The sequence below is a fragment of the Bombina bombina genome, chromosome 3 (genome assembly GCF_027579735.1).
Source record: "Bombina bombina isolate aBomBom1 chromosome 3, aBomBom1.pri, whole genome shotgun sequence".
In the NCBI taxonomy this organism is placed as follows: domain Eukaryota; kingdom Metazoa; phylum Chordata; class Amphibia; order Anura; family Bombinatoridae; genus Bombina; species Bombina bombina.
Genome location: NC_069501.1, coordinates 136,325,640 through 136,349,205, shown reverse-complemented (window position 1 = coordinate 136,349,205; position 23,566 = coordinate 136,325,640). Strand labels below are relative to the sequence as shown.

At 35.4% G+C, this 23,566-nt stretch overlaps 1 protein-coding gene across 1 annotated transcript in view; it reads left to right on the top strand.

Annotated features, from left to right (window-relative positions):
- Nucleotides 1-23,345, top strand: part of LOC128652247 (junctional adhesion molecule B) — a gene marked incomplete at its 5' end in the record, with an annotated part of 149,434 nt that extends 126,089 nt beyond the window's left edge. Inside the window, 2 exons of the mRNA XM_053705184.1 lie at nucleotides 11,213-11,252; nucleotides 22,922-23,345. Of these exons, the coding sequence (XP_053561159.1) occupies nucleotides 11,213-11,252; nucleotides 22,922-22,954 (73 nt within the window). The remainder of the gene's footprint in view (nucleotides 1-11,212; nucleotides 11,253-22,921) is intronic.
- Nucleotides 23,346-23,566: the final 221 nt, after the last annotated feature.

The window sequence follows — 23,566 nt, the reverse complement described above, 5'->3', positions numbered from 1 at the left end:
TTTTGTATATATGATATATATATATATATATATACTGTTCAGTTCCTCAGCTAATCATCATTTGTATATATGATACATATATATATACTGTTCAGTTCCTCACCTCAGCTAATCATCTTTTGTATATATGATATATATATATATATATATATATATACTGTTCAGTTCCTCACCTCAGCTAATCATCTTTTGTATATATGATAAATATATATATACTGTTCAGTTCCTCACCTCAGCTAATCATCTTTTGTATATATGATATATATATATATATATATATATATATATATATACTGTTCAGTTCCTCACCTCAGCTAATCATCTTTTGTATATATGATAAATATATATATACTGTTCAGTTCCTCACCTCAGCTAATCATCTTTTGTATATATGATAAATATATATATACTGTTCAGTTCCTCACCTCAGCTAATCATCTTTTGTATATATGATAAATATATATATACTGTTCAGTTCCTCAGCTAATCATCTTTTGTATATATGATACATATATATATATACTGTTCAGTTCCTCAGCTAATCATCTTTTGTATATATGATACATATATATATATACTGTTCAGTTCCTCACCTCAGCTAATCATCTTTTGTATATATGATATATATATATATATACTGTTCAGTTCCTCACCTCAGCTAATCATCTTTTGTATATATGATAAATAACATAATTTATGTAAGAACTTACCTGATAAATTCATTTCTTTCATATTAGCAAGAGTCCATGAGCTAGTGACGTATGGGATATACATTCCTACCAGGAGGGGCAAAGTTTCCCAAACCTCAAAATGCCTATAAATACACCCCTCACCACACCCACAATTCAGTTTAACGAATAGCCAAGAAGTGGGGTGATAAAAAAGTGCGAAAGCATATAAAATAAGGAATTGGAATAATTGTGCTTTATACAAAATCATAACCACCACAAAAAAAGGGCGGGCCTCATGGACTCTTGCTAATATGAAAGAAATGAATTTATCAGGTAAGTTCTTACATAAATTATGTTTTCTTTCATGTAATTAGCAAGAGTCCATGAGCTAGTGACGTATGGGATAATGATTACCCAAGATGTGGATCTTTCCACACAAGAGTCACTAGAGAGGGAGGGATAAAATAAAGACAGCCAATTCCTGCTGAAAACAATCCACACCCAAAATAAAGTTTTAATGAAAAACATCAGCAGAAGATTCAAACTGAAACCGCTGCCTGAAGTACTTTTCTACCAAAAACTGCTTCAGAAGAAGAAAATACATCAAAATGGTAGAATTTAGTAAAAGTATGCAAAGAGGACCAAGTTGCTGCTTTGCAAATCTGATCAACCGAAGCTTCATTCCTAAACGCCCAGGAAGTAGAAACTGACCTAGTAGAATGAGCTGTAATCCTCTGAGGCGGAGTTTTACCCGACTCAACATAGGCAAGATGAATTAAAGATTTCAACCAAGATGCCAAAGAAATGGCAGAAGCTTTCTGGCCTTTTCTAGCACCGGAAAAAATAACAAATAGAATAGAAGTCTTTCGGAAAGACTTAGTAGCTTCAACATAATATTTCAAAGCTCTAACAACATCCAAAGAATGCAACAATTTCTCCTTAGAATTCTTAGGATTAGGACATAATGAAGGAACCACAATTTCTCTACTAATGTTGTTGGAATTCACAACTTTAGGTAAAAATTCAAAAGAAGTTCGCAACACCGCCTTATCCTGATGAAAAATCAGAAAAGGAGACTCACAAGAAAGAGCAGATAATTCAGAAACTCTTCTGGCAGAAGAGATGGCCAAAAGGAACAAAACTTTCCAAGAAAGTAATTTAATGTCCAATGAATGCATAGGTTCAAACGGAGGAGCTTGAAGAGCTCCCAGAACCAAATTCAAACTCCAAGGAGGAGAAATTGACTTAATGACAGGTTTTATACGAACCAAAGCTTGTACAAAACAATGAATATCAGGAAGAATAGCAATCTTTCTGTGAAAAAGAACAGAAAGAGCAGAGATTTGTCCTTTCAAGGAACTTGCGGACAAACCCTTATCTAAACCATCCTGAAGAAACTGTAAAATTCTCGGTATTCTAAAAGAATGCCAAGAAAAATGATGAGAAAGACACCAAGAAATATAAGTCTTCCAGACTCTATAATATATCTCTCTAGATACAGATTTACGAGCCTGTAACATAGTATTAATCACAGAGTCAGAGAAACCTCTTTGACCAAGAATCAAGCGTTCAATCTCCATACCTTTAAATTTAAGGATTTCAGATCCTGATGGAAAAAAGGACCTTGTGACAGAAGGTCTGGTCTTAACGGAAGAGTCCACGGTTGGCAAGAGGCCATCCGGACAAGATCCGCATACCAAAACCTGTGAGGCCATGCCGGAGCTACCAGCAGAACAAACGAGCATTCCTTCAGAATCTTGGAGATTACTCTTGGAAGAAGAACTAGAGGCGGAAAGATATAAGCAGGATGATACTTCCAAGGAAGTGATAATGCATCCACTGCTTCCGCCTGAGGATCCCGGGATCTGGACAGATACCTGGGAAGTTTCTTGTTTAGATGAGACGCCATCAGATCTATTTCTGGAAGTTCCCACATTTGAACAATCTGAAGAAATACCTCTGGGTGAAGAGACCATTCGCCCGGATGCAACGTTTGGCGACTGAGATAATCCGCTTCCCAATTGTCTATACCTGGGATATGAACCGCAGAGATTAGACAGGAGCTGGATTCCGCCCAAACCAAAATTCGAGATACTTCTTTCATAGCCAGAGGACTGTGAGTCCCTCCTTGATGATTGATGTATGCCACAGTTGTGACATTGTCTGTCTGAAAACAAATGAACGATTCTCTCTTCAGAAGAGGCCAAAACTGAAGAGCTCTGAAAATTGCACGGAGTTCCAAAATATTGATTGGTAATCTCACCTCCTGAGATTCCCAAACTCCTTGTGCCGTCAGAGATCCCCACACAGCTCCCCAACCTGTGAGACTTGCATCTGTTGAAATTACAGTCCAGGTCGGAAGCACAAAAGAAGCCCCCTGAATTAAACGATGGTGATCTGTCCACCACGTTAGAGAGTGTCGAACAATCGGTTTTAAAGATATTAATTGAGATATCTTTGTGTAATCCTTGCACCATTGATTCAGCATACAGAGCTGAAGAGGTCGCATGTGAAAACGAGCAAAGGGGATCGCGTCCGATGCAGCAGTCATAAGACCTAGAATTTCCATGCATAAGGCTACCGAAGGGAATGATTGTGACTGAAGGTTTCGACAAGCTGAAATCAATTTTAGACGTCTCTTGTCTGTTAAAGACAGAGTCATGGACACTGAATCTATCTGGAAACCCAGAAAAGTTACCCTTGTCTGAGGAATCAATGAACTTTTTGGTAAATTGATCCTCCAACCATGATCTTGAAGAAACAACACAAGTCGATTCGTATGAGATTCTGCTAAATGTAAAGACTGAGCAAGTACCAAGATATCGTCCAAATAAGGAAATACCACAATACCCTGTTCTCTGATTACAGACAGAAGGGCACCGAGAACCTTTGTAAAAATTCTTGGAGCTGTAGCTAGGCCAAACGGCAGAGCCACAAACTGGTAATGCTTGTCCAGAAAAGAGAATCTCAGGAACTGATAATGATCTGGATGAATCGGAATATGCAGATATGCATCCTGTAAATCTATTGTGGACATATAATGCCCTTGCTGAACAAAAGGCAAGATAGTCCTTACAGTTACCATCTTGAACGTTGGTATCCTTACATAACGATTCAATATTTTTAGATCCAGAACTGGTCTGAAGGAATTCTCCTTCTTTGGTACAATGAAGAGATTTGAATAAAACCCCATCCCCTGTTCCGGAACTGGAACTGGCATAATTACTCCAGCCAACTCTAGATCTGAAACACAATTCAGAAATGCTTGAGCTTTCACTGGATTTACTGGGACACGGGAAAGAAAAAATCTCTTTGCAGGAGGTCTCATCTTGAAACCAATTCTGTACCCTTCTGAAACAATGTTCTGAATCCAAAGATTGTGAACAGAATTGATACAAATTTCTTTGAAAAAACGTAACCTGCCCCCTACCAGCTGAGCTGGAATGAGGGCCGCACCTTCATGTGGACTTAGAAGCAGGCTTTGCCTTTCTAGCAGGCTTGGATTTATTCCAGACCGGAGATGGTTTCCAAACTGAAACTGCTCCTGAGGATGAAGGATTAGGCTTTTGTTCTTTGTTGAAACGAAAGGAACGAAAACGATTATTAGCCCTGTTTTTACCCTTAGATTTTTTATCCTGTGGTAAAAAAGTTCCTTTCCCACCAGTAACAGTTGAGATAATAGAATCCAACTGAGAACCAAATAATTTGTTACCCTGGAAAGAAATGGAAAGTAGAGTTGATTTAGAAGCCATATCAGCATTCCAAGTCTTAAGCCATAGAGCTCTTCTAGCTAAAATAGCTAGAGACATAAACCTGACATCAACTCTGATAATATCAAAAATGGCATCACAGATAAAATTATTAGCATGCTGAAGAAGAATAATAATATCATGAAAGTTTCCAACCAAAAAGTTGAAGCTGCAGCAACATCAGCCAATGATATAGCAGGTCTAAGAAGATTACCTGAACACAGATAAGCTTTTCTTAGAAAGGATTCAATTTTCCTATCTAAAGGATCCTTAAACGAAGTACCATCTGACGTAGGAATAGTAGTACGTTTAGCAAGGGTAGAAATAGCCCCATCAACTTTAGGGATTTTGTCCCAAAATTCTAATCTGTCAGACGGCACAGGATATAATTGTTTAAAACGTTTAGAAGGAGTAAATGAATTACCCAATTTATCCCATTCTTTGGAAATTACTGCAGAAATAGCATTAGGAACAGGAAAAACTTCTGGAATAACCACAGGAGATTTAAATACCTTATCTAAACGTTTAGAATTAGTATCAAGAGGACCAGAATCCTCTATTTCTAAAGCAATTAGTACTTCTTTAAGTACAGAACGAATAAATTCCATTTTAAATAAATATGAAGATTTATCAGCATCAATCTCTGAGACAGAATCCTCTGAACCAGAAGAGTCATCAGAATCAGAATGATGATGTTCATTTAAAAATTCATCTGTAGGGAGAGAAGTTTTAAAAGATTTTTTACGTTTACTAGAAGGAGAAATAACAGGCATAGCCTTCTTTATGGATTCAGAAACAAAATCTCTTATGTTATCAGGAACATTCTGCACCTTAGATGTTGAAGGAACTGCAACAGGCAATGGTACTTTACTAAAGGAAATATTATCTGCATTAACAAGTTTGTCATGACAATTAATACAAACAACAGCCGGAGGAATAGCTACCAAAAGTTTACAGCAGATACACTTAGCTTTGGTAGATCCAGCACTAGACAGCGATTTTCCTGTAGTATCTTCTGACTCAGATGCAACGTGAGACATCTTGCAATATGTAAGAGAAAAAACAACATATAAAGCAAAATTGATCAAATTCCTTAAATGACAGTTTCAGGAATGGGAAAAAATGCCAAAGAACAAGCTTCTAGCAACCAGAAGCAATGAAAAAATGAGACTGAAATAATGTGGAGACAAAAGCGACGCCCATATTTTTTAGCGCCAAATCAGACGCCCACATTATTTGGCGCCTAAAATGCTTTTGGCGCCAAAAATGACGCCACATCCGGAACGCCGACATTTTTGCCGCAAAATAACGTCAAAAAATGACGCAACTTCCGGCGACACGTATGACGCCGGAAACGGAAAATAATTTTTTGCGCCAAAAAAGTCCGCGCCAAAAATGACGCAATAAAATGAAGCATTTTCAGCCCCCGCGAGCCTAACAGCCCACAGGGAAAAAGAGTCAAATTTTTGAAGGTAAGAAAAAAATGATTAATTCAAGTGCATTATCCCAAATATGAAACTGACTGTCTGAAAAATAAGGAATGTTGAACATTCTCAGGCCCATTTATCAAGCTCCGTACGGAGCTTGAAGGGCCGTGTTTCTGGCGAGTTTTCAGACTCGCCAGAAACACAAGTTATGAAGCAGCGGTCTAAAGACCGCTGCTTCATAACCCTGTCCGCCTGCTCTGAGCAGGCGGACAGGAACCGCCGGAAATCAACCCGATCGAATACGATCGGGTTGATTGACAGCTCCCTGCTGGCGGCCGATTGGCCGCGAGTCAGCAGGGGGCGGCGTTGCACCAGCAGCTCTTGTGAGCTGCTGGTGCAATGTTAAATGTGGAGAGCGTATTGCTCTCCGCATTTAGCGAGGTCTTGCGGACCTGATCCGCAGTGTCGGATCAGGTCCGCAAGCCCTTTGATAAATGGGCCCCTCTGAGTCAAGGCAAATAAATGTTTGAATACATATATTTAGAACTTTATAAACAAAGTGCCCAACCATAGCTTAGAGTGTCACAGAAAATAAGATTTACTTACCCCAGGACACTCATCTACATGTTTGTAGACAGCCAAACCAGTACTGAAACGAGAATCAGCAGAGGTAATGGTATATATAAGAGTATATCGTCGATCTGAAAAGGGAGGTAAGAGATGAATCTCTACGACCGATAACAGAGAACCTATGAAATAGACCCCGTAGAAGGAGATCACTGCATTCAAATAGGCAATACTCTCCTCACATCCCTCTGACATTCACTGCACGCTGAGAGGAAAACCGGGCTCCAACTTGCTGCGGAGCGCATATCAACGTAGAATCTAGCACAAACTTACTTCACCACCTCCATCGGAGGCAAAGTTTGTAAAACTGAATTGTGGGTGTGGTGAGGGGTGTATTTATAGGCATTTTGAGGTTTGGGAAACTTTGCCCCTCCTGGTAGGAATGTATATCCCATACGTCACTAGCTCATGGACTCTTGCTAATTACATGAAAGAAATATATATACTGTTCAGTTCCTCAGCTAATCATCTTTTGTATATATGATACATATATATATACTGTTCAGTTCCTCAGCTAATCATCTTTTGTATATATGATACATATATATATATATATACTGTTCAGTTCCTCAGCTAATCATCTTTTGTATATATGATAAATATATATATACTGTTCAGTTCCTAAGCTAATCATCTTTTGTATATATGATACATATATATATACTGTTCAGTTCCTCAGCTAATCATCTTTTGTATATATGATACATATATATATACTGTTCAGTTCCTCAGCTAATCATCTTTTGTATATATGATACATATATATATACTGTTCAGTTCCTCAGCTAATCATCTTTTGTATATATGATACATATATATATACTGTTCAGTTCACCTCAGCTAATCATCTTTTGTATATATGATAAATATATATATACTGTTCAGTTCCTCGGCTAATCATCTTTTGTATATATGATACATATATATATACTGTTCAGTTCCTCAGCTAATCATCTTTTGTATATATGATACATATATATATATACTGTTCAGTTCCTCAGCTAATCATCTTTTGTATATATGATACATATATATATATATATACTGTTCAGTTCCTCAGCTAATCATCTTTTGTATATATGATACATATATATATACTGTTCAGTTCACCTCAGCTAATCATCTTTTGTATATATGATAAATATATATATACTGTTCAGTTCCTCAGCTAATCATCTTTTGTATATATGATAAATATATATATACTGTTCAGTTCACCTCAGCTAATCATCTTTTGTATATATGATACATATATATATACTGTTCAGTTCCTCAGCTAATCATCTTTTGTATATATGATACATATATATATACTGTTCAGTTCCTCAGCTAATCATCTTTTGTATATATGATAAATATATATACACTGTTCAGTTCCTCAGCTAATCATCTTTTGTATATATGATAAATATATATATACTGTTCAGTTCCTCAGCTAATCATCTTTTGTATATATGATACATATATATATATACTGTTCAGTTCCTCAGCTAATCATCTTTTGTATATATGATAAATATATATATACTGTTCAGTTCCTCAGCTAATCATCTTTTGTATATATGATAAATATATATATACTGTTCAGTTCCTCAGCTAATCATCTTTTGTATATATGATACATATATATATATATACTGTTCAGTTCACCTCAGCTAATAATCTTTTGTATATATGATAAATATATATATATATATATATATATACTGTTCAGTTCACCTCAGCTAATCATCTTTTGTATATATGATACATATATATATACTGTTCAGTTCCTCAGCTAATCATCTTTTGTATATATGATACATATATATATATACTGTTCAGTTCCTCACCTAATCATCTTTTGTATATATGATAAATATATATATACAGTTCAGTTCCTCAGCTAATCATCTTTTGTACATATGATACATATATATATACTGTTCAGTTCACCTCAGCTAATCATCTTTTGTATATATGATAAATATATATATACTGTTCAGTTCCTCAGCTAATCATCTTTTGTATATATGATAAATATATATATACTGTTCAGTTCCTCAGCTAATCATCTTTTGTATATATGATACATATATATATATATATACTGTTCAGTTCACCTCAGCTAATCATCTTTTGTATATATGATAAATATATATATATATATATATATATATATATACTGTTCAGTTCACCTCAGCTAATCATCTTTTGTATATATGATACATATATATATACTGTTCAGTTCCTCAGCTAATCATCTTTTGTATATATGATACATATATATATACTGTTCAGTTCCTCAGCTAATCATCTTTTGTATATATGATACATATATATATATACTGTTCAGTTCCTCAGCTAATCATCTTTTGTATATATGATACATACATATATATACTGTTCAGTTCCTCAGCTAATCATCTTTTGTATATATGATAAATATATATATACTGTTCAGTTCCTCAGCTAATCATCTTTTGTATATATGATAAATATATATATACTGTTCAGTTCCTCAGCTAATCATCTTTTGTATATATGATACATATATATATACTGTTCAGTTCACCTCAGCTAATCATCTTTTGTATATATGATAAATATATATACAGTGAGGCCTCGGTTTACGAATTTAATTCGTTCTCCGGGTCGTTTCGTATTGCGAAAAATTCGTAAACCGAAACACGGTTTCCCATAGGAATGCATTGAAAATCAATTAATGCGTTCCGGAGGTCCGAAAAAATTCAAGTAAAGTGTCCAAAAAAGGCTCCAAAAGGCTCCAAAAGGCTTAACAACTTGCTGCAAATGGCTCCAATGTCTCCAAAAGGCTCCACAACTTGCTGCAAATGGCTCCAAAAGGCTTAACAACTTGCTGCAAATGGCTCCAAAAGGCTCAACAACTTGCTGCAAAATGGCTCCAAAACCTCTCCAACACCTCTACACTGGTACCCAAACTCATTAATTCAATCATACTTGAGTATGCAGGGGGCACAGGGGCCACTGGTTTCGTATTGCGAAAAATATTCGTAAACCGAGGGGGGCAAACCGGCATTTTGACCGGCATTTTGTTTCGTATTGCGAAAAAAATTCGTAAACCGAGTCAAATTTTCTTCAAATTTCGATTTCGTAAACCGAAATTTCGTATACCGAGTCGTGCGTAAACCGGGGCCTCACTGTATACTGTTCAGTTCCTCAGCTAATCATCTTTTGTATATATGATACATATATATATATATATACTGTTCAGTTCACCTCAGCTAATCATCTTTTGTATATATGATACATATATATATATACTGTTCAGTTCCTCAGCTAATCATCTTTTGTATATATGATACATATATATATATACTATTCAGTTCCTCAGCTAATCATCTTTTGTATATATGATAAATATATATATACTGTTCAGTTCCTCAGCTAATCATCTTTTGTATATATGATAAATATATATATACTGTTCAGTTCCTCAGCTAATCATCTTTTGTATATATGATACATATATATATACTGTTCAGTTCACCTCAGCTAATCATCTTTTGTATATATGATAAATATATATATACTGTTCAGTTCACCTCAGCTAATCATCTTTTGTATATATGATACATATATATATATATACTGTTCAGTTCCTCAGCTAATCATCTTTTGTATATATGATACATATATATATATATATATATATATATATATATATACTGTTCAGTTCCTCAGCTAATCATCTTTTGTATATATGATAAATATATATATACTGTTCAGTTCCTCAGCTAATCATCTTTTGTATATATAATACATATATATATACTGTTCAGTTCACCTCAGCTAATCATCTTTTGTATATATGATACATATATATATACTGTTCAGTTCCTCAGCTAATCATCTTTTGTATATATGATAAATATATATATATATACTGTTCAGTTCCTCAGCTAATCATCTTTTGTATATATGATAAATATATATATATATATATATATACTGTTCAGTTCCTCAGCTAATCATCTTTTGTATATATGATACATATATATATATATATAATATATATATATATATATATATATACTGTTCAGTTCCTCAGCTAATCATCTTTTGTATATATGATACATATATATATATATATATACACTGTATATATATATTTGAAAATATGTAAATTTAGTGGTAGTGCCAAGAATAATTTTGTCACTTGTGCACTATTTAGATTTGTATTTCCTTTGTGCATGCTCAGATGCCTGTGTAGTCATGCAGCATGGGATATGGAATGCTGGTCACATGCCTGATATAAGCTGTTTCTTTAAGAAAAATACATTTTGCAACATAGCTATATTGTAAATATACCTGTATTGTTGTTGTGTTGTTTTCCTTTTGTTTTTCTAACTAACATACTACACATAATAGCTAAGATTCTTTAAACAATTGTGGCATTTTCTTGTGACCTGAAACCATTCTCTCTAATGTGTCTCTTCCACTTCAGCTGTCTCATCCTTCTCTGAATGCTTTTTCTGCTGACTGCTTCTTTTTCTCTGTCTCAGTCTCTCACAGACGTTTTCTCCTCACCGTTTCCAATTAAAGTTAATTCACAATGTTTTAACTCAACAAAAGCAGAAGAAATTTAACATTTCTTTTCTGTCAAAAACAATTCTTATACACCAAATGTTTATGCAATAGACTTTTTTTAAATGATGTATTTTAAAGAGATTTGATATTTAAGCATATATACTAATAATGGTTTTACTGTCATTATCAGGAAGGAAAATGTTCACAAATCTGCATCACAAAAGGAAAATGTAAGTGTGAAATATATATGTTATCAATATATCCATCCTCATAAAACTTATAAACCTCATGAGATATATGACCACAGTGTGAAAACTAATATGACAAAATCTCTAACTCTATATATAATGTGTAGTTAGACATAAATGTCTAAAAATAAAACGTTCTAATTAGCTTGAGCATTTTATTGCTCTACTGCTAGCAAAAAAACATAATTTATGTAAGAATTTACCTGATAAATTAATTTCTTTCATATTGGCAAGAGTCCATGAGCTAGTGACGTATGGGATATACAATCCTACCAGGAGGGGCAAAGTTTCCCAAACCTCAAAATGCCTATAAATACACCCCCCACCACACCCACAATTCAGTTTAACAAATAGCCAAGAAATGGGGTGATAAGCAAGGAGCAAAAAGCTTCAACAAGGAATTGGAATAATTGTGCTTTATACAAAAAAATCATAACCACCATAAAAAAAGGGTGGGTCTCATGGACTCTTGCCAATATGAAAGAAATTAATTTATCAGGTAAATTCTTACATAAATTATGTTTTCTTTCATGTAATTGGCAAGAGTCCATGAGCTAGTGACGTATGGGATAGCAAATACCAAAGATGTGGAACTCCACGCAAGAGTCACTAGAGAGGGAAGGATAAAAATAAAGACAGCCAATTCCGCTGAAAAAAATTAATCCACAACCCAAATCAAAAGTTTTAATCTTTATAATGAAAAAAACTGAAATTATAAGCAGAAGAATCAAACTGAAACAGCTGCCTGAAGTACTTTTCTACCAAAAACTGCTTATGAAGAAGAAAAAACATCAAAATGGTAGAATTTAGTAAAAGTATGCAAAGAAGACCAAGTTGCTGCTTTGCAAATCTGATCAACAGAAGCTTCATTCTTAAAAGCCCAGGAAGTGGAAACTGACCTAGTAGAATGAGCCGTAATCCTCTGAGGCGGGGATTTACCCGACTCCAAATAAGCATGATGAATCAAAAGCTTTAACCAAGATGCCAAAGAAATGGCAGAAGCCTTCTGACCTTTCCTAGAACCAGAAAAGATAACAAATAGACTAGAAGTCTTCCTGAAATATTTAGTAGCTTCAACATAATATTTCAAAGCTCTTACCACATCCAAAGAATGTAAAGATCTCTCCATAGAATTCTTAGGATTAGGACACAACGAAGGGACAACAATTTCTCTACTAATGTTGTTGGAGTTCACAACTTTAGGTAAAAATTTAAACGAAGTCCGCAAAACCGCCTTATCCTGATGAAAAATCAAAAAAGGAGACTCACAAGAAAGAGCAGATAATTCAGAAACTCTTCTAGCAGAAGAGATGGCCAAAAGGAACAACACTTTCCAAGAAAGTAATTTAATGTCCAGAGAATGCATAGACTCAAACGGAGGAGCCTGTAAAGCCTTCAAAACCAAATTAAGACTCCAAGGAGGAGAAATTGATTTAATGACAGGCTTGATACGAACCATAGCCTGTACAAAACAATGAATATCAGGAAGTTTAGCAATTTTTCTGTGGAACAGAACAGAAAGAGCAGAGATTTGTCCTCTCAAAGAACTTGCAGACAAACCCTTATCTAAACCATCCTGAAGAAACTGTAAAATTCTAGGAATTCTAAAAGAATGCAAAGAGAATTTATGAGAAGAGCACCATGAAATGTAAGTCTGCCAAACTCGATAATAAATCTTTCTAGACACAGATTTACGAGCCTGCAACATAGTATTAATCATGGAGTCAGAGAAACCTCTATGACTAAGCACTAAGCGTTCAATTTCCATACCTTCAAATTTAATGATTTGAGATCCTGATGGAAAAACGAGCCTTGAGATAGAAGGTCTGGCCTTAACGGAAGTGGCCAAGGTTGGCAACTGGACATCCGAATAAGATCCGCATACCAAAACCTGTGTGGCCATGCTGGAGCCACCAGCAGTACAAACGAACGCTCCATTATGATTTTGGAAATCACTCTTGGAAGAAGAACTAGAGGCGGAAAAATATAGGCAGGTTGATAGCTCCAAGGAAGTGTCAACGCATCCACTGCTTCTGCCTGAGCATCCCTGGACCTGGACAGATACCTGTGAAGTTTCCTGTTTAGATGAGAAGCCATCAGATCTATTTCTGGAAGCCCCCACATCTGAACAATCTGAAAAAACACATCTGGGTGAAGAGACCACTCTCCCGGATGTAAAGTCTGGCGACTGAGATAATCAGCTTCCCAATTGTCTATACCTGGGATATGGACCGCAGAAATTAGACAGGAGCTGGATTCCACCCAAGCAAGTATCCGAGATACTTCTTTCATAGCTTGAGGACTGTGAGTCCCACCCTGATGATTGACATATGCCATGGTTGTGACATTGTCTGTCTGAAAACAAATAAACGGTTCTCTCTTCAGTAGAGGCCAAAACTGAAGAGCTCTGAGAATCGCACAGATTTCCAAAATATTGATTGGTAATCTCGCCTCTTGAGATTTCCAAACCCCCTGCGCTGTCAGAGATCCCCAGACAGCTCCCCAACCTGAAAGACTAGCATCTGTTGTGATCACAGTCCAGGTTGGACCAACAAAAGAGGCCCCTTGAACTATACGATGGTGATCTAACCACCAAGTCAGAGATAGTCGAATATTGGGATTTAAGGATACTAATTGTGATATCTTTGTATAATCCCTGCACCATTGGTTCAGCATACAAAGCTGAAGAGGTCTCGTGTGAAAACGAGCAAAGGGGATCGCGTCCGATGCTGCAGTCATGAGACCTAAAACCTCCATGCACATAGCTACTGAAGGGAATGATTGAAACTGAAGGTTCCGACAAGCTGCAACCAATTTCAGATGTCTCTTGTCTGTTAGGGACAAAGTCATGGATACTAAATATATTTGGAAACCTAAAAAGGTTACCCTTGTCTGAGGAATCAAAGAACTTTTTGGTAAATTTATCCTCCAACCATGTCTTTGAAGAAACAACACTAGTTGATTTGTGTGAAATTCTACAGAACGTAAAGACTGAGCAAGTACCAAGATATCGTCCAAATAAGGAAACACTGCAATACCCCGCTCTCTGATTACAGAGAGTAGGGCACAGAGAACCTTTGAAAAGATCCTTGGAGCTGTCGCTAGGTCAAAAGGAAGAGCAACAAATTGGTAATGCTTGTCTAGAAAAGAGAATCTCAGGAACTGATAGTGATCTGGATGAATTGGAATATGAAGATATGCATCCTGTAAGTCTATTGTGGACATATAATGCCCTTGCTGAACAAAAGGCAGAATAGTCCTTATAGTCACCATTTTGAATGTTGGTATTCTTACATAACAATTCAAAATTTTTAGATCCAAAACTGGTCTGAAAGAATTCTCCTTCTTTGGAACAATGAACAGATTTGAATAAAACCCCAGACCCCGTTCCTGAAAAGGAACCGGCACAATTACCCCAGATAACTCCAGGTCTGAAACACACTTCAGGAAAGCCTGAGCTTTCTCTGGGTTCACTGGAATGCGTGAGAGAAAGAAACTTCTCACAGGCGGTCTTACTTTGAAACCTATTCTGTACCCTTGAGATACAATGTTCTGAATCCAATGATTTTGGACTGAATTGATTCAAACATCCTTGAAAAATCTTAGTCTGCCCCCTACCAGCTGAGCTGGAATGAGGGCCACATCTTCATGCGGACTTGGGGGCTGATTTAGATCTTTTAAATGGCTTGGATTTATTCCAGACTGAAGAAGGCTTCCAAATGGAAACCATTCCCTTAGGGGAAGGCTTAGGTTTCTGTTCCTTATTTTGTCGAAAGGAACGAAAACGGTTAGCAGCCTTAAATTTACCCTTAGATTTTTTATCCTGAGGCAAAAAAGCTCCCTTCCCCCAGTGACAGTTGAAATAATTGAATCCAACTGAGAACCAAATAATTTAATACCTTGGAAAGAGAGAGATAGCAACATTGATTTAGAAGTCATATCAGCATTCCAAGATTTAAGCCATAAAGCTCTTCTAGCTAATATAGCTAAAGACATATATCTAACATCAATTCTGATGATATCAAAAATAGCATCACAAATGAAATTATTAGCATGTTGAATTAACTTAACAATGCTATAGACATTATGATCTGGTACTTGTTGTTGCGCTAAGGTTTCCAACCAAAAAGTTGAAGCAGCTGCAACATCAGCCAAAGAAATAGCAGGCCTAAGAAGATGACCTGAACATAAATAAGCCTTCCTTAGATAAGATTCAAGTTTCCTATCTAAAGGATCTTTAAAAGAAGTAGTATCTGCCGTAGGAATAGTAGTACGCTTAGCAAGAGTAGAGATGGCCCCATCAACTTTGGGGATCTTTTCCCAAAACTCCAATCTATCAGTCGGCAAAGGATACAGTTTCTTAAACCTTGAAGAAGGAGTAAAAGAAGTACCCAATCTATTCCATTCCCTAGAAATCACATCTGAAATAGCATCAGGAACTGGAAAAACCTCAGGAATAACTACATGAGGTTTAAAAACCGAATTTAAACGTTTACTAGTTTTAATATCAAGAGGACTAGTCTCCTCCATATCTAATGCAATCAACACCTCTTTTAATAAGGAACGAATATACTCCATTTTAAATAAGTATGAAGATTTGTCAGTGTCAATATCTGAGGCAGAATCTTCTGAACCAGATAAATCCTCATCAGAGATAGATAAATCAGAATGTTGTCGGTCATTTAAAAATTCATCAATTTTATGAGAAGTTTTAAAAGACCTTTTACGTTTATTAGAAGGCGGTATGGCAGACAAAGCCTTCTGAATGGAATTAGAAACAAATTCTCTCAAATTAACAGGAATATCCTGAGCATTAGATGTTGAAGGACCAGCAACAGGTAATGAACTACTACTAATGGAAATATTGTCTGCATGTAAAAGTTTGTCATGACAACTATCACAAACTACAGCCGTAGGAACAGTTACCACAAGTTTACAACAAATGCACTTAGCTTTGGTAGAACTGACATCAGGCAGCAGGATTCCAGTAGTAGATTCTGAGACAGGGTCAGATTGAGACATCTTGCAATATGTAAGAGAAAAAATGACATATAAAGCAAAATTATCAATTTCCTTATATGACAGTTTCAGGAATGGGAAAGAAATGCAAACAAAAAAAAACAAGTATGACGCCCACAACTGACAAAATATTTTTTGGCGCCGGAAATGACGAAATTACATCAACAAACGTAATTCTCGCGCCAAAAAAGTCTTGCACCAAGAATGACGCAATAAATTATAGCATTTTGCGCTCCCGCGAGCCTAACAGCCCGCAATTTAGAAAAGAGAGTCAATTTGAAAACTTCAGGTAAGAATTTTTTTTTTTTTATATTTTATGCATTTCCCAGATATGAAACTGACAGTCTGCAAAAAGGAAATATACTGATGAACCTGAATCATGGCAAATATAAGAATAAACATATATTTAGAACTTTAAATATAAAGTGCCAAACCATAGCTGAGAGTGTCTTAAATAAAAGAAATATACTTACCAAAAGACACTCATCTACATTAAAGGGACAGTACACTGTAAAATTGTTTTTCCATTAGTGTATTTTAAATGACTTTTTATACCAACTGCAGAGTATAAAATATTTGAGAAATTGCATTTTCAGGTTTATTTGTGTATATGAAGTAGCTGGTTTTGTGCTTTGAAACCACAGCCTATTACAGTGGGTTGAATTTAAGGTAATATCAGATCTCATTATGTTATCACTTTATGTACACAGACTTGCTTCCTTATCTTATAATTGTCTGGAACACCATGGCTCAATACAAAGAGAGAACAATGGAAAATGACCATTTTATTGCTTAACTATCCTGCACCCCACTGTGAGTGTAACTTCTTCTGCTGCCTGTGTTTACTTAGGCTTGTCAATAGCATATACTCCAGTATCAAAACTTTCAGTATAGGTTGGGAAACCACAAGCTAAATCAGCTATTTCAAATGCTGAAATAGGAGTAAAGGAGCTACTTGCAACCAATTTAATATGCTCTAGCAGGTAAAAAGGATAATTGGGAATACTTTAAAGGGGAGAAAGTTTTTGGGTGAACTGTCCCTTTAAGTAGATAGCCAAACCAGTACTGAAACGAGAATCAGCAGAGGTAATGGTATATAAGAGTATATCGTCGATCTGAAAAGGGAGGTAGTAGATGAATTTCTACGACCGATAACAGAGAACCTATGAAATAGATCCCCGTTAGGATGACCATTGTATTCAATAGGTAATACTCCCTTCACATCCCTCTGACATTCACTGCACTCTGAGAGGAACCGGGCTTCAAAAAGCTGAGAAGCGCATATCAACGTAGAAATCTTAGCACAAACTTACTTCACCACCTCCATAGGAGGCAAAGTTTGTAAAACTGAATTGTGGGTGTGGTGAGGGGTGTATTTATAGGCATTTTGAGGTTTGGGAAACTTTGCCCCTCCTGGTAGGATTGTATATCCCATACGTCACTAGCTCATGGACTCTTGCCAATTACATGAAAGAAATTATGTGTTTAATATCTGCAAAGTTGTTAAAGGGACAGTCTAGTTAAAAACTTTAATGTTTCAGATAGGGCATGCAATTTTAACAACTTTCCAATTTACTTTTAAAGCTAAACCTACTTTGGCTCATATTCTAAATTTTAAGCCATTGAAGGCTGCCTCTTATCTCAGTGCATTTTGACAGTTTTCACAGCTAGATAGCGCTAGTTCATGTGTTCCATATCAATAACATTGTGTTCTCTCCCATGGAGTTATTTATAAGTCAGAACTGATTGGATAAAATGCAAGTCTGTCAAAAGAACTGAGATAAGTGGGCAGTCTGCAGAGGCTTAGATACAAGGTAATCACATAGATAAAAAGTATATTAATATAACAGAGTTGGTTATGCAAAACTGCAGAATGAGTAATAAAGGGATTATCTAACTTTTTAAACAATAAAAATTCTGGAGTAGACTGTCCCTTTAATTAAAGGGATAGTAAACACCAAAAATGTTATTGTTTAAAAAGATAGCTAATCCCTTTATTTACCATTCCCCAGTTTTGCATAACCAACACTGTTATAGAAATATACTTATTACCTCTGTAATTAGCTTGTATATAAGCTGCAGGCTGCCTCCTTAACTCAGATCTTTTGACAGACTTGCATTTAAGGCAATTAGTGCTGACTCTTAAATAACTCCATGTGCGTGAACAAAATGTTATTTATATGAAACACATGGACCAACTGTCTAGCTGTGAAAAACTGTCAAATGCATTCAGATAAGAGGCAGCTTTCAAGGTCTTAGAAATTAGCATATGAGCCTACCTAGGTTTAGCTATTAACTAAAAATACCAAGAGAACAAAGCAAATTTGATGATCTAAGTAAATTAGTAAGTTTTTAAAAATGAAATGCCCTATCTGAATCATGAAAGTTAAATTTGTACTTTACTATCCCTTTAAAGTTGTTAAATTAAAATACAGAGCAGTAATACACTTCTGGAAGCTAGATGAACACATCTGGCAAGCCAGTGACTACAGGTATATGTGTGTAGCCACTTATCACCAGCTAGCTCTCAATAGTGCATTGCTGCTCCTGAGCCTACCTAGGTATGCTTTTCAACAAAGGATACAAAAGTACCAGATTTGATAATAGAAGTAAACTGTATCCTGCACTATCTGAATCATGTAAGCTTTATTTAGACTTTCATATAACTTTAACACATATCGTTTTGTGGGAAGAAGCAAGCGAGAGGGCGTACATAAGAAACATTCATCAATTTACCAAAAGGAAAATGATAGGTCAAAATATGTACCTGTTTTACTGAACCAGAGGGTGGTAATATAATGAGTAAGATCATTTATACTTGTTAGGATGTACACAGCTTGTCTAGAAGTGTTCTGTAGTTTTCATTTTATGTGAACACATCAAATATAAATGTACCAGATTGTACACTTTTTTCAAAGCTGGGAAAAGATTAGGAGAATGTATTTCAGTGCAACTGGCAAATTGTTTTGTGTTCCCATGAGCAATAGGCAGCTAGGAGGCAATTGGAGTAGAACTGTCTTTAATGCTCCTGATACTTAGCTTTTTTTATAGGTTTTTAATCCTGTAATAAACTGTGGAAAATCAATATTTTCTTTATATTTTTCTTCTATAGAATAGTTTATGGAAAGTTTGTATTTACAAAAGGGTCTAAGTGTTTTATTTTCAACCAGTTTCACAGAAAAAGTTGAGCTCATTTAAAAGAAAATTGTTGTTAAGCACACTTAATAGGGCTATGGGGAAACTGGAATGAAATACTTTAAGCTGTAAATATTATTGTGGAGGCTGCACGCAGAATGAATAAATACTAGACTAAATGAGATGTTTATGTTTTACAGTACAATATTTAAAGGTAAACTAAAGGGAAAATTAAACTTTTACAATTCAGATAGAACATTCAATTTTAAGACACTTTCCAATTTACTTCCATTATCTAAATGTAGCCACCAATTAGCAAGGGCTAACCAGGGTGCTGAACCAAAAATGAGCTGGCTGCTAAGCTTACATTCCTGCCTTTTCAAATAAAGATACCAAGAGAACAAAGAAAAAAACTGATAATAGAAGTAAATTAGAAAGTTGCTTAAAATGTCATGCTCTGTCTTAATCATGAAAAAAAAAACACATTTGGGTTTCAACTCCCTTTAATAATGAGCTGATAAAGTACTTTATTGTTGCTATATTCCACACAGCTATTGTTTGCAGAGTAGGTCATATATGTCCCTGATTGTCTTCAACAGAAGACAAGATAAGGGAAACCTAGGCTTCTATATTGAGGTGCCCATTACTTCATAGAAACTAAAGTATGTTATAGAAGCTACAACTACCTATATTTCTTCAATATGTAAACAACTAACATAATTAAAAAATACATCATACATAATATCTAGCATTTACTTAGTTCCCCACGAGGGCAGAACATTGATATTCAAATGGGCTTAGGTTTATATTTGTTGCAGAGAAGAATATCTGTGAGGGAATATGGGAAATGAGCACAAATTTTGTTTGGTTTTTCTATAAATGTACAGAGCACAATGAAAATCATCCAAAGCAAAACATTATAGAATGTATTAAACACAAAATATGAGTCTATATCAGGTGTATCCGCGCATTAGATTGATTTCAGTCCATTCGTTTAATATAAGTCCATGTGACAAAATCCATAGTGTATATATTAATATATATATAAATTACATGATTTATAATCATGCTCTTCGATCATTTGAATTATTAATATTCAGAATGTCCCAGCTACCTAACTGAATGTTAATTTAATAGATATTTATAATTCATCCATGGCTTCCTCTTTTCTTATTGATCCGGAGGATACGCTATTATGTTAAAATTATTAATATCAAATGTTTATTTGTTATAGGAAAGGCTATAAGGAGCATATGCTCTCTTATCGTTTCTTCAGTGTTTTATTGAATATATTAGTTAAAAGTAATTTGCCGTTTTGAAAGCCATAATAAAAGGCGCACTACAGGCTTTTATGGATATTAGCACAGAAGTCCCTATTATCAACAGCTATCCTAGCTATCATTTATAAGAGATTATAGCAAAATAGAAATTATTTTGCAATTCAGAGATGTAACCCTTTAAAAGGACACAAAACCCCAATTTTCTCTTTCACAATTCAGATAGAGAACACAATTTCAAATAACTTTCCAATTCACTTCTATAATTTAATGTGCTTTGTTCTCTTGGTATCCTTTGTTGAAGAAGCAGCAATGTACTACTGGGAGCTAGCAGAAAACATTGGATGAGCCAATAACATGAGGCATATATGTGTAGCCACCAATCAGCAGTACCGGAGTCTACCTAGGTATCCCTTTCAACACAGGATATAAACAGAACAAAACAAATTAGATAATAGAAGGGAATTGGAAAGTTGTTTGAAATCACATGATCTATCTGAATCATGATAGAAAAAAAAATGGGTTTTATGTCCCATTAACCCCTTAGTGACCAGACCATTTTTAAAAATTTTTACCCTTAAGGACCAGGGCTATTTTTACATTTCTGCGGTTTGTGTTTAGCTGTAATTTTCCTCTTACTCATTTAGTGTACCCACACATATTATATTCCGTTTTCTCGCCATTAAATGGACTTTCTAAAGATACCATTATTTTCATCATATCTTAGAATTTATTATAAAAATTTGTTATAAAATATGATGAAAAAATGGAAAGAAAACACACTTTTTCGAACTTTGACCCCCAAAATCTGTTACACATCTACAACCACCAAAAAACACCCATGCTAAATAGTTTCTAAATTTTGTCCTGAGTTTAGAAATATCCAATGTTTACATGTTCTTTGCTTTTTTGCAAGTTATAGGGCAATAAATACAAGTAGCACTTTTCTATTTCCAAACCATTTTTTTTCAAAATTAGCGCTAGTTACATTGGAACACTGATATCTGTCAGGAATCCCTGAATAGCCATTCACATGTATATATTTTATTTTAGTAATGGTCCTAGTATTGATCTAGGACAATTTTGGTATATTTCATGCCACCATTTCACCGCCAAATGCGATCAAATAAAAAAAATTGTTAGCTTTATCACAAACTTTAGGTTTGTCACTGAAATGATTTACAAACAGCTTGTGCAATTATGGCACAAATGGTTGTAAATGCTACTCTGGGATCCCCTTTGTTCAGAAATAGCAGAGAATATGGCTTTGGCATTGCTTTTTGGTAATTAGAAGGCTGCTAAATGCCGCTGCGCACCACACTTGTATTATGCCCAACAGTTAAGGGGTTAATTTTAGCTTTAGTGTAGAGATCACCCTACCACCTGACACATCCCACCCCTGATCCCTCCCTGACCCACCTCAAACAGCTCTCTTCCCTCTCCCACCTCACAATTGTCACCGCCATCTTAAGGTGCAGAAAGTCTGCCAGTATTAAATATTGCAGTGATGTTTCAATATTGAAACATCACTGCAATATCATGAAAGTGGCTGGAAGTGATCAGGATCGCTTCCACCGCTTGAAACCCCTGAGGACGTACAGGGTACATCCTTGGTCATTAAGTGACAGTTTTTGTAGGATGTACCCTGTACGTCCTTGGTCGTTAAGGGACATAAAAGAGGAAAAAGAAAATGCTCTGTGTTAGATAATTTTTTTAAAATTATTAATGGCTCTAATTCCCTAGAGCATGTCATTTTAACAACAGCGACCCTGAAATGCTATGTGTTTACCACCCACAAAATAGCTAAAGTACCTCTTGGGAGCTGTAGACCTCTGCTGGTCAACAGCAGAAACTGCCAATCATCCAGTCAGCAGATGTTGTCCAACAGTTGGTTCATGAGAATAACGTTGTGTCCAATGCACCCCCTTCCAATACAGTGCCTGCTCAGTGTGTCGGGGGGGAGGGGGGGAGGCTTGTATGGCGCTGAGCAGGCCTGACATTTGATTGTGGTTGCTTTAATCAGGAACAGTCTAAAACCTGGTCATTTTTCTGAGGTCTAGTGCTGAAAAGTATTGTGTCAGCTGGTCATTCTTGTATGTGAGGAGCTACTAAATAATTTCAACATTTTTCTGTTGTGCAATAAAGTTTATTTTAAATATATTTCTGCTGTTATTATATTGGTGCTGCCTTTACTAATGTGTGTTCCCTTTCTCTCTATAGGATTTCAAGCACACAAAGTCATTTGTGATATGAGAAATCTTGCAAAAGAACCATTTTCAACCTCCAACTACCTACAAGTTCAGCTTTCTTGAATTGTAGACTCTGTTGTGAATATTAAAGACTGGAAAGCTATATATTTTTACATGGCCGAAAACGAACAAACAATATATAAGATGAAAATGTTACTATGTAAAAAGCTCCTAATTGTTTGAACTGAACCTAATGGTCAGCATTTCAGCAACAGGCAGTCGGAACGCGTTGGAAGCTCCTTTTCCTGAGAAAAAAAACCCAGTGAAAACTGTTAATGGCATATTGAGGTTCCATGATAATTTGGATAAGCAACTACCATATGAAAGTTATATTTCATCATTATGTTTGAGTTCATTTGTATGTATATAAAGCAAATAAGTAATCCTACAAATAATTTTAATATGTGCTTTATTTACCTAGTTGTCAGACACATAGTATATATGAGGCATTGTCACATAGCAGAAAGAAGTCACCTGCTAGTCTTTTGATTTATCTTTCAAAAGATTCTACCGTGTACGTATTAAGTATCATTTTCCTTTGTGATGTCTAACCAAGGTGCATTTAAAGGGACAATCTACTCCAGAATTTGTATTGTTTAAAAAGATAGATAATCCC